The sequence below is a fragment of the Bicyclus anynana genome, chromosome 5 (genome assembly GCF_947172395.1).
Source record: "Bicyclus anynana chromosome 5, ilBicAnyn1.1, whole genome shotgun sequence".
In the NCBI taxonomy this organism is placed as follows: Eukaryota; Metazoa; Arthropoda; class Insecta; order Lepidoptera; family Nymphalidae; genus Bicyclus; species Bicyclus anynana.
The window spans coordinates 8,762,422-8,775,392 of NC_069087.1; the positions used below are offsets into that span (position 1 = coordinate 8,762,422).

The window sequence follows — 12,971 nt, forward strand, 5'->3', positions numbered from 1 at the left end:
CGGCTATCCTTGTGCTACTTAAAATGTAAAGTATATTGAAGAAATTTATTATTTATTAAGACTTCAATATGCTTTACATTTTAAGTAGCACATGATCTAGAAAAATATATACGTAAAAATTTCGTAACCAATGAGAATCGAACTTATATCTCTGAAAACTGAAGTAGAAGCGCCGTTCTATTGGGCCGCGGTCCCATTATTGTTCAGTGTGGGTAATACTGTCAAATAGAAATCTATACAAATAAATAAAAGTGTCAGTTTGTAATTATAAATTACTAGTAGACCGCGGTTTCACTCGCCTGGTTCCCGTTCCCGTAGGAATACGGGGATAAAATATAGCCTTCCTCGATAAATGGGAATACTGAAAGGATTTTCAAATTACCAGTAGTTCCTGAGATTAGCGCGTTCAATTTAAACCAAACAAACTCTTCAGCTTTATAATATTAGTAAAGATTAAAAAAGCCTTGATAAAAATAAAAACAAATGTATTTGTAAATTCCAAATATTTATTGCGATCTAAGTTAACAATCATTTTATTAATTAGATCTAATTCTATGCATAAATATATTACAGTGTTTATACTCGTATGTACAGACTTCGTCTTTACATTACAAAATGTAGGTACAATTTGGCATCATATTATGTAGTCAAGTGTTCTTATAAAAAGTTCCATCACAGTATTGATTTTAAAAATTAATATCCCATCCCGAGACTTCGTCCGGCGGTAACTTATCCTTGGGATATTTTTCGAAGTTGGATAAGTCGAGATCGTTCGCGACGGGCTGTATCAGTGGCGCCTTCATCTTGCCCTCCCGCAGCGCTTCCCAGTCGAAACCGAGGAACCATCTGAACAAGTCAATAATCTGTTTATCATAAAATAAAACTATATACGGTTGAATTGAGAAACCTCCTCCTTTTTTTGGAGTCGGTTAAAAATGGAACTGACTTTAAACTATTTCAGTTATTTTGATTTTAACACAAAAGTATACTAAACCAATTATCATGAAAATTTTGTCAGGACAACTTAATTAACAAATCAAACTGTAACCAAAATAAGACCCTAGAATGCAGAGAATGATATTGAGTGGAGTCACGCACTTGTGAATGTTGTGTGTAGGTTTAAAGGACCTTTGACTGTTAACAAACACTCCCCTTTTCCGCTCAAGTCACTCTCTTCGTCTATTCCAAGTTACCCATAAAGAATTTACACAACAAGAAATGTGGACTGCTCGAACGCCACGAATATATTGAAGATGACCGACCGCAAGACAATCCGTAACGCCGCCTTAATCCTTAACGCCTTATATCGCAAGTCGTTCCCGCCAACCGATCGGTACCCCTCTCTAGCTCCCCACTCTTTACGGAAACAATTCGCGCCACCTAGCGTCGGCACGAGCCAACACGACATCGAGCGACGTCATATCCGTCCCAGACTACTATTTCCAACACTGTTTAAAACAAAAACATAATTTTCAAAATGTGGTAATGAATGACGAAGTTAAAGACAAACATAAAAAAACATACGAGTCGAATTAAGGACCTCCACCTTTTTTTGAAGTCGGTTAAAAATATATAGGTAAACTCATTCAAACGACAAGCTAAATGAATTTAACCAAACCAAAAGTATTTCGTTTCCGCATCAGCCTAACTGCGTGTAGCGCGAAAAATTAGTCAGTATTCTTGCCATTCCACGTGACGTGGGTATGATCTGTATAGTTATTAGGATAAGTTAGTTTAAGTTTGCTATTGTATTATTTCTCAATACTACTGATCCAAGCACATTTTACTGTTATAGGAACGCGATTTCATCCATTCTCGTTCCCGTAGGAATATGGCTTTAAATAATAATAGCATGACACTGACAAATAACGTAGTGTACAAATTGGTAAAAGAATTTTCAAACTGGGTGCGGTAGATCCAGAGATCCCGAGAACCTCACAAACTTTTATTTCTTTATAATATTAGCACTGAACATAAATTGCATAACTTCAGCCTATAGGTCCAGTTCAGTCTGATTCCAGTGAAAATAATCATTCTCCATTGCATGAAATCCCATGAAGTTAAAAAAATTAATGTAAGACAAAGTTACAGTGAAGTCATTATTACATTAACTTAAAAGATTGGCAAGTATATACATACTTGTGATTCTTGATGTCAGCGATTCCGTTCTTCAGATACCCAAGTCGCTCGGAGGGCACGGCGCGGCACAGCTTACGTATGAGCATCTGCGCCGACTTGGGTACGCGCGGGTGGAAGGCGACGGCGTCGATGCCGCGCAGGATGAGCGTGTAGGTCTTCATGTGGTCGCCACCGGCTGCGCGGAATGGCGGCTTGCCCACTAACAGCTCGTGGATAAACACACCCAACGCCCAGCAGTCAACGGAGCGGTCGTGGCCCTATGGTTTTAAAAAGTTTATATTATACTAGCGGACGCCCGCGACTTCGTCCGCGTGAAACTCAATGTAAACTTTCAACTACCCCTACCCTACGCTAACCCTACCCAACGCCTACCCTACCCCTTCTCCTTCTGACAAAAACAAACACATAAAAAAATAGTGAAATCGGTCCAGCCTTTCACGCGTGATGGTATGAGCAAGGGATTAGTGGATTTATTTTTATATATGTTGCCGGTCAAACCCGATTTCAGGACAAACTAGTATAGCCTAGTCCAAACTAAGCCTGATAAGATAAACCAGTTTAAGCTAGTCTAAACAAATTTTTCTTTTTTTAATTAAAATACGCACACTAGGATAAACTGCTATGGCTTAGTCTAACTATAGGATTAACTAGATTAGCCTAGTATAAATTAATTTGTCCTAAGCCCGATAGGATAAATCAGTTCAGGAAGAACTAGTTTAGCCCAAGCAAAACTAGTTTTTCCAGAAATCAGGTCTGGGCGGTAACATATGTATATAGATTATACAGATATCTAGCCTATGTGGCTTCGAATCACGTGGTCCTCCGTTCGAATCCTGGATCGGGTCATGGAATAGCTTTTATTTTTTTTTATGATTTTAGATTCAAAAATTCACAGCCCAGAATTGGGAAATAGATGGTGTTCGTCGGCCCCGGTGATTATAATTAACATCTTATAGTAAGTAGGTAGCCGTTAATAAAACATTAACCCGCCAACACGCATTGGAGCAGCGTGGTGGGCTAAGCTCCAAATCTTCTCTCTTATAAGGAGGAAGGTCTGGACTCTGGACTGATCATATAATACTTTAAGATTGGTAAATAACGTGATATCGAAAACTGGCGGAAAATTTTAAACAAAACACTTAAAATTACAATTGAACATAGGTCTAAAGTATTGGTGGTATCTTTCATGGATATTAAAAAATCGGTTGTCTGTGAAGTCGGTTTACTGACGATGGTTGAACGTGACAACGTCATAAGAAAATGCTGATGGAATGGTTGCATTTTTCAAAAGAAAATGTTCGTTTTTCTAAAATAATGTTTAATAATCTTCATAGATCAGAATATACTTTATATCTTGCAAAAAAAAAGTCGGCAACCCTAGAGCGAGGGAATGACGCATGACGTCATCTTTTTCGAGTGTGCAGCCAGCTCCATCGAATTATAAGTCGTCACGTTAAAAATTACCGACCTTGTTAAGCACAACTTCGGGCGTGACGTATTCCGGCGTACCAGCAAATGTCCAGGTCTTGCTGTTTGTTGATAAGCGTTTCGCAAAACCAAAATCAACCTGTAAACGGAATGTAATTCTCAGTATGAAATAATGACAATCAATAATGTTATTGGCTTTTTTAGTATTCTTGAAATTCTCCAATAAATAAAGTAATTCTTATAATCTCACCTAGATCGATCGAATAGAATTCGTATGGAAGAAATTTACCAAAATTCGAATTAGGGCAATAGAACAAGGTATACAAAAAAACAGTTTATAAATGTTCCAAAAAATTTATAAATATTATAAAATTGTCTGTTTTTACGCATCGGAATTATTTAGGATTTTGCGTTTTACGCAGGAAGATGTTCCAGAATTTACTTATTCTGGCAACAAATTAAAGGCTTTTCTTTATTTCAGAATTTTTTAAATCGGTTTAACGGTTATAGGCGTAAAACAAGAAACTCATATTAACATTTATATTATTAAGGTATGGTTACGGATACTACCCATTACGTTTTCTGTATTATACTAACGTACCAATTTAATATATCCCTGTTTATCCAGCATCAAATTCTCAGGCTTCAAGTCCCTGTAAATGATATCCTTGGAGTGTAAATACTGGAATGCTTCCACAACGCAAGCGGACATGAAACGCGCGATATTTTCAGGGAAGTATCGCTGCTTCTGTAGAATTGTCCAGACGTCGCCTCCCAACACCGGCTCCATCAAGAAGTAGATGTACTTGTTGTCTTTAAATGTACGATACAGTCTGTAAAAGAAATTATAAGTACCTAAATAATACATAACAACATGTTAATAAAGAAAGATTTTGAACCTATTGTAAAATTAAACAATACAAGGAACATTGGAGGAAGATTTAGCTAAGGTAGGTAAACATGGAACAGGCTTCATTTAATTAAAATCGTACGTATTTCGTACGTGTCTTACGAACGTAATCAAACTGATGCGTATCTGAAAGAAGGCAGTACTGGGTATCGTATTTCGAATACTATACCTAGTATTTACTTCTTCGTCGCGCCAAAACTTATCTTTTCTAAGTTTCCCCATATGTTTTTTATGCAAGATAGGCTCACGTTTGTTCACGTGATCTTACCTAATGGTAAGTGTAGATATTAGTTTAAGATGGGACACGCTTGCCTAGAAGATGCGTATTCATTCTTGTTTTAAAGATAACCAAGTTGTAAGAATTAGGAAACACAGACTTAGAAAGGGTAAATCCTAGCCGTGCGTATGAGAAAAGAAGACGCTACGCATTAAGATGTCCTAGGGACTTTAAAAACATATTCGTAGGGAAAAAACTTACCCGCTGGTAGAAAGGGAAACGTGGTACATTGAAAGAATAAACAAAGTTTATCGATAATACTCGTAAGTAATACAGCAAATAGTCCCGTGCGTGAATAAGCTCACCTGCAAATAAATCTGCTCTTGCACGCCATCATAATATTTTTCTCGTTGAAGGCATGCTCCTGCTGCTGCTGCTGCACCATGTCGATCTTCTTCAGACACTTGAGGGCGAAGGTCAGCGAGGGTTCCTTCTTATACTGCACTAGTTCCACCCGCCCGAACCCACCTACACCCATCGTGCCCACTATCTCTAGGTCCTTTAATTCCACGAACTCAAATTCTGTTACAAATCAATAAAAAGGTCATGAAATATGAGTACCTTGTAGTTGATAACACCAATTATATTTGATAATGCAAGAACGAGACTTTGTGATATCATTTTCTTTACGGAAACACGGATTATTGAATTTAAAATTGGGTTATTATAATTTGGGTTGTATATGTTCCACGTAACCATAAAACATTCACCATAATAACAACAAACACCAAGATAAACAAAATAATTCTTGTTTATAATAATTATTGAATCAGTCATCATCATCGAGTTTGATATCTTATCTGGAATTTGTCATTAAGTATTATTTCCTTAGGTATTATTTTGTTATTTCTTTAATTGCCCGCACCGTATTAAATAATTCATGGATGGATATCATCAATGATTTTCATAGTAGGTATTGATATTTATAGGTATTGATCTGTCAGTGGTTAGCATTTGTGGTTTCGGATCACGAGTTCCTGGGTTTGAAACCTGGGTCAGGCTATGCGATACTGAGTTTTTCTCTCTTCTTAGAAATCAAAATTCTTAGAAATTAGAATAAAAATTTTGAGCCAGGAGTTGGAAAGTTGGTTGTGTTACACACCCGTGCTCGGAGAACATGATAAGTCTTCGGTCCCAGTCATTATAACATTTACAACTTCTACACCACCCTAAACCCACTAGTCTGCATTGGAGCAACGCAGTCTAAGCTACATATCTCATCACCGACATGAAGGAAGGCCTGGCCTGGCATAAGGTTTTTATCTAAGGTACCTATGTATTGATTTTAATGCATTGCTATTAATAAATATTGAAAAATTTCTTGCCCAACCAATACTCGTAAGTATTCTGTGGTCCAACTTAGGTTTGTATTGTGTCCTTAGGGTAGGCAGGACACTTTTGCATTAGTGAAGTGCACGCCACTGATTAATATAGTCTGGTAATGATGATTAATGACGTATTGATCACATTTATCCAAAAAATATCTACTAGAATTATTTAGTCCTTACCACTTTTAACAACTGATGCTTTTTTCTGTTGCGATGGTCTTGGATCAGAGTGCCTTATATTTTTCAATTCTTCTAAGTTACCCAGCAGCTCAGTAAACGGACTGTAAGAAAAAAATTGTGGATTCAAAAGTTCATTTTAATGTCGTTAAAATAAAACGAGAGAAGTTGTTTTTTTACGGATAAAGATCATAGTTCATTGGACCAACCCAGCATCACCTCGTCATTCGGTGCCCACTCGTTGTTTGTCAACAACGAGTTCCGCGAGTAGACGCCGCGTACTAGTAAACTTCGCCGATTCATACATTGTCTTCGCGTGAAACACTTGCGGACCAAACGCGATCCATTCGGGTCTTGGGATTGCCTCGTGTGTAACGCAAAGAAGAGCGTCAGCAATGGTCACAGAGTTGTCGAATCATAGTCCGCACCGCACGTGATCATTCCGAAGGTGAGGCGCTCCAGAGTTGAACTATAGGCATATACATTTTCACGCTTGAGGCGAGGCGGTTCGGATAATGCGCCCGGTGGGTCCAATGAGTTTTAACCTTAAGAAACACAACGTTAGAATGAAATAAATTAACTATAACGTACCCGCGTTCTAAAGTCAGACATTCTACACCTGGAGGCATTGCGGTAACAGTGGCGAGCCGTCGATCTTCATGCAAAAGTGCCTGTTCGCCGAAGTAGTTACCCCGCCCAAGGGACCCTACTCGTCGCTCGTCCCCATCCTCCTCACGCTTCGTCACCACCACTTCTCCACCACGGATTATATAGAATTTGTCTCCTCTGTCCCCTTGCCGCACCACCACTGTCCCCGACGAAAAGAACTCCTGCCATAGCAATATTAGTTTTAATTTTAACATGGTGCACTCTGCCTGAAATTCTAATATAGAGATTTGGAGCAATATTTCCTCAGACGTATTTTGATAGTATGTATTTGCAATGTATGTGTTTAATATTTATCTACTAAAATATGTATTTCAAATATTTGGACAGTCTCCAATTCATTAATCAATGAAAGCTATTGTACGTAAACCCGTATTATTGCCTATATGTACTGAACTGTACTGCATATAAAAAGTACGTGTGTAATCGGTTAATTTTCCTTTTTATCATTTTGAAGTCTCTCGACTGTCGACTCAGTCCTAGTTAAAAGAACGAACCAAAACTGAAAAGAGATAATATTCTAGAATTTCTAGAGACTTAAAAATAACTATAGGTACTAGTTCCAGAAAACAAACCCTTTTCAGAAAGTCGGCGATCTTTGTTAACTCTATCGGATGAATGCCTTGTAGAAGTGGCACAGACGACAGGAAGCGAATGTTGTCCTCTAGCTCTTGGCGACCGCTCCGCACCATAATTTTTTGAAATACACGTCTTTCTAATGTCCATACTTTTGCCTCTGTTATACCTACAAATTAATGGTGACTTAAGTACAGGATACTACGTATCTTGTACAATGTACTACTATATATACATATACTATGTACATTGTACAAGAAGTGTGAAACTCTACAATGATTACGAGCACTTAAAGTATCATGATTAGATTTAGACATTGATTGGAGGGACGGGCATTCCCTTATTTGAATGATATGGATAAAAATTAAATTACAAATAGGTAATCTATACGAAAGAAAGTGGTCTCTCTCCAGTCAGTCCCTCAGGATTGTGGATCGTGACCACCTTGGCGAGTCATCTTTCGATAGACAATGTTCCTCCATCGAGTACGGGAGCCATTTGGACGGCACTGTAAAAGGTGCAGGCTCATGTTTCCTTGAGAAAATTCGACCATCGGGTTGGAGATCTACCTCGCAGCCGTTTGCCTTCTACATTTCCCACCACAATATTTTTTATCACATTTGTTACACATTGGCTCCGAAATTAGTGGACCGATTTTAAAAAATATTTGAAGCGACATTCTCAGTAAGTAACATTAATAGTAGGGGAGCCCGGGATGCTAAATTTGCAGTTACTCGAGCGTCATTGAGACCGATTACATTTGGTAGATTAAATTATAGGAAGAATAAATGGTTATTTACTTTTCCGCTTTTAGCGGTGGAAAAAAAACTACAGACTTTAAAAACAATTTTTATTACTTTGGCTTACTAAAATTGTAAGAAAATTTTAGCGATTAATTAGGAGATTATTTCCTTAAAAATAAGTAAAAAGTTAATCGCACTCGTACCTCGAGCACTAAAATATAAGGGTTAAATTTTGTAACTTTGAAACCCTCCCATTCCATTACGTTACGCTCAAATCGTCAGATTTTCGAAATGTGCAGTTTTTAGCTATCAACTCGCCTACCTTATCTTAATCTGACGTGCTGGTTGAGTATTTATGAAGTTAGTTTTTTTTTTGGTTGCCCTAAACGTACCCACCAATATTAAGGGCTCATGCTCGGTGGAGGTACTCGACAAAGTGTAAGGTATAGTCCCTTATGTTTATCTGCCGCGCTCGAGTAACTGCAAAAATCCCCTCTTCGGCTCCTCTACTATAAGGTAAGGGAATAGGTCTACGTGAATGACACCACGGAGGGTCAGATAGTGTACATGAAAAGGTATAAATACTTACATCTAATGGACGCAAATCGTTTTGCTTTATATAAAATTGCGAGCTCGCCAAAAGCTTCTCCAGACCCAAAGTTTTTAACAACATGGCCTCCTTTCAGGACTTCGAACTGTCCATGTGCGGAAACAAACAAATGGCTGCCGCTCTCTCCCTCGCGGATCAGGAGACTACCTGCCGGAAACTCTTGCGGACTCATGGCCTCTACCACCGACTGTAGTCGTTCGTCATCCATAATGTTCTTTAGGAACTCATTTGCCATGATAGCTTTTTTTATCAACGTCGATGACCTGTAAAGGTTGATTATCAAGATCTAATTACTGCAGGTCTATAGGCCTCCAGTTTTTTTAACGCCCACTCACCACATTAATACGCGTTAGGGAGTGGATGGGATCATAATTTCTTCTCATCAATCAAAGATCAATCAAAGATCATAAGTTCTTGAAAATATAAGCTAATGAGAAAACAAATTTATTGGTTCAAATTATATACCATCTACCAAAAAATTATTCAAAGGAACATTTTGCAGTGTAACACTACGATTTCCAGTGGTTATCTTTTAAAAAAATCTTCAAGCGGGAAGTGTCGACCAAGGTGCATAACTGGGCACTAAAGTTTAGAATAATGATTTAAAATACTACATATCTTGGTCATTGTCATCTCTGATAATACAAACACCCTCCTCAAGGAGGCAACGAGCGATCTGCGGGCAGGCAGCTTTCTCGCGCAACGAATAATTTCAATCGAAATTCAACTCGGGAATGCTGCCTGCGTGATACGGCACCCTACCAAGGGCGGCAATGAGTTTTTTAAATATTAGTTTTAATTTTATAGATTTCGTTAATTTTAATGTATTCCTATTTAATCGTTTAATTGTAAAAAGAGAAATAATATAAAAATATATTATGACAATATTTTAAATAAAGATTCTACCTGACTATTAGTTTTTAATTTTTTGATATACTTACTTTTCATCTTTAGCAAATTTATCATACTGTAAGTCGCCACTAAATCTGCCAATTTCAAGAGGTGCGTGTGGAGCAATAATACCCCGCTTCCTTTCGCTACGTTTGTTAGGGTCAGTTTGTACCAGATCTGAAATGGTTTTCCGACCACTGCTGATCTTTCTGTCTTCTAAACATTCACTTTCTGAGTCTCTAGCACTGCTGCGTGACTTTTCGCTTTGTATGCTCATGTAACTAGATTTTTTACTCGATCCTCCTGGATCAACTGATAATGTGATACTCTTTTTGGACAATGCAACATTTCCGTTTGAAATAGCGCCTTCATTTCTTGGTACATCAGGTATGTTTTCTGGTAATTTCTGTAAAGGAAATTTATTTAGTAGGCACTGAATTGTGTAGAGAACTCTAATCGAAAAATGGAAATATGGAAGTAACTTTTCCATTGTAGGTCAACCTAATTTGAAAGTTTGTGCTTTTTGTCTGTTAGTTAATAAGACGGAATGTACGGATGTGAATGTACTTTATGTGCAGGTACTCCTATTCATACCTATTACTTATATAATATGAGTAATATCACTGCTGGATATGGGCCTTTTTTAGGGACTTCCGAACAGAATGTCATCCGCCAAGTGGTTTCTTGAGAGACAGTTGTGTATTTTTATCAGTTCAGCTAGCGGTAGGTACTGGTAGGTCGACCAGCAATGGGCTTTCCGCTTTGTTACAAGGTGTTGGGCGGTCACACTACTAATTTGCAAATGTGTTTTTGTAATGTTACTATAAAATTTACGATTTCCCCTTGTGGTAGGTACGTACGTCCCTATAAAGTAAGTCAGAGGTCAGACACATGGCATCTTGCCATTTTTCATTGTTCTAGGTCAACGAGAAATTTGTAGCTAAGGGCGATACAGGTAGTCATATCTGGATGACTGAAGGATGTGATACCCTTAGAAATGTCAAATTGTACAGAATAAATGACCGTATCTTTTGACTGCGAGATGCCTATTTGAATTTTTCACAAACGCTTATCCATTTTTCTCGCGTTTCTGCGGAAAAAGCCATCGATATCTATCTATAGCTTGGCAAGTTCGTTGATGACACTCCCATGATATGCGAGCGACGGGAGGGAAAGAACTGCGCGGGTATGAAGTCTTGCACGCGGGGCATTGCTACTACCCCTCTCCCGGCCCCCGCGGACCATCGGGAGTGTTACAAACGAATTTGCCAAGCTATAAGTTTATAATACATTAATGGAAAAAACCTAGTGTTGACAAACAGACAACGTGATCCTAGGGTGTGTAGATAAGCACGAAACCCTAATAAGGACAAAGTCGTAGGCGTCCGCTACCCTATTAATCCTCCCATAACCTTAGATAGAGATTAGCCACCGTACCAATTTTTTTTAATGAAACTTGTAATCAGTTGAAAAATATGCGTTCTTTGAAAATGCTGTCTTATCACTATTTGCAACGTTTAATCTTTCAGACCATCTCCTTGACCATTTCGATTTATCATAAATAGGTAATTTATCAGAATTAAGTGATTTGATTTTTACCGATATACAAAATAATACCTAAAGTCTAAAGCTATGTAGGTACCACTGCCCAGGTGTTTTAATAAAGTAAATAGGTATACCTACCTACCTACCTAGGTATATAAAGTGCAGCCCAAAGATACAAAAAAATAACTTCACATTATAGCTAGCCTTCGCCTACCTAGCTAGATTCAACAGTGATTTCTTATATAGGTAAGTATGACCCTCCATACCCACTATAGGTACTTTAGCTTGACAAATTCGGGCATCACTACCCCCGCGCGCACGACTTCAAACCCGCGCATTCCTTCCCTCTGCTCCGCGCGCACGACTTCACACCTGTGCAGTGTTTCTCCCCGTCGTCCGCATATTATGGGAGTGTCATAAACGAACATGCCAAGCCAAATTCTTATAAATTAACAGGCCTACGTTTTCGTGACTGAAAATTTAATGAACATTTTATACAGCATTTTATACAGTTTTTATACAGCATTTTATGCATTTTATACAGTTTTAGATCTATAGGTATCTACATCCACAGTGGTTGATATAAACATAAAAGATCTCCTGAAAAGTAGTAGGTATGGTATTTATATATTTATTATAGGTCCTGTGAAATCACTATAATAAAATAGGTGGTTGGATACCATTGTATGTTGGTTTGCGACATTTATAACGCAATTAGCAAGATTGAGATACTATTTTTTTTAGAAGATAGAAGAAGTAGGTGCAGTAAGGTAGCTTGTTATCCTTATAAGATAGATTAACTTATAAATTATACTTTCTTCATAAATCACTGTATCTATCTATTGGTCAACCGAATGAAATACCATTCAATAGTTTTTCAGTTTATCGCGAACAGACTGGCAGAATCGGCGGATGCATTAGTTTTATATGTTGTTTATATAGATTAGTACATAATTGTTCAACTAACACTACCGCATTTACTTAAAGTAGTATATAGTAAGTAAAGTATTTACTTTGTAAATATAGGTATTATATTTATGCAGATAATAAATAACATTTCTTAATAGTAAATAGGTCTATAACCTTTTTCTATACTTTCACAAATTATTGCAGAATGGACAAACTGTCGAGCAACATAAGCTATTGACGAAACTTACTGTAATGGTCTCTCTCCTCTCCTCAGTACGCTCACGCGTGGGGGTAGTCAGATTGAATCCTCCTTTCGAGGACCATCTAAAAGGCGGACACAACACCATCTTAGTTACACCAGTCTCAGCGCATAGTGTAACTGAAGAACCTCGACGCGACAAGAAGCACTCGCGTAGCTTGCAAGACTGCTTCAATCGGCGCACGGGCAGCCCTTATCATGTACACTAGATAATCTTGCCATTCCGATTGTTTTAATTATTCCGTACTAAGGATGATTACTATTTATTATCAAGGAACCTTGCAATCTTATCAGCGTAAATATTATCTATTCACCAAATCAAAACTATTCATTATTAAAGCCGTCATTATTTAGCAATCATTCCCAAGCGTGTCGAATTCATTTGTAACATTTTATCGGCGAAGGCGAATTTCTAACGTGCATTTCGCTAAGCCTTTATACCTACATAATTACGTCAGAGAGACTTTTGCCTCCCTAGAATTAATTAATGGTTCATGTTTCATTCATTTGAGG

The 12,971-nt window shown here is 37.8% G+C and overlaps 1 protein-coding gene across 1 annotated transcript; it reads right to left on the minus strand.

Moving 5' to 3' along the window:
* Nucleotides 1-503: 503 nt before the first annotated feature.
* LOC112049408 (cGMP-dependent protein kinase 1-like) lies at nucleotides 504-12,949 on the minus strand. The gene is made up of 11 exons (XM_052881818.1): nucleotides 12,448-12,949; nucleotides 9,796-10,151; nucleotides 8,834-9,117; nucleotides 7,501-7,670; nucleotides 6,851-7,089; nucleotides 6,263-6,363; nucleotides 5,060-5,276; nucleotides 4,169-4,400; nucleotides 3,608-3,706; nucleotides 2,140-2,396; nucleotides 504-846 (listed from the first exon to the last, which is right to left on the minus strand). Exons 1-11 carry the CDS (start codon nucleotides 12,544-12,546, stop codon nucleotides 687-689), a joined length of 2,214 nt encoding a protein of 737 aa, XP_052737778.1. The 5' UTR covers nucleotides 12,547-12,949; the 3' UTR covers nucleotides 504-686.
* Between the last annotated feature and the right edge of the window lie 22 nt (nucleotides 12,950-12,971).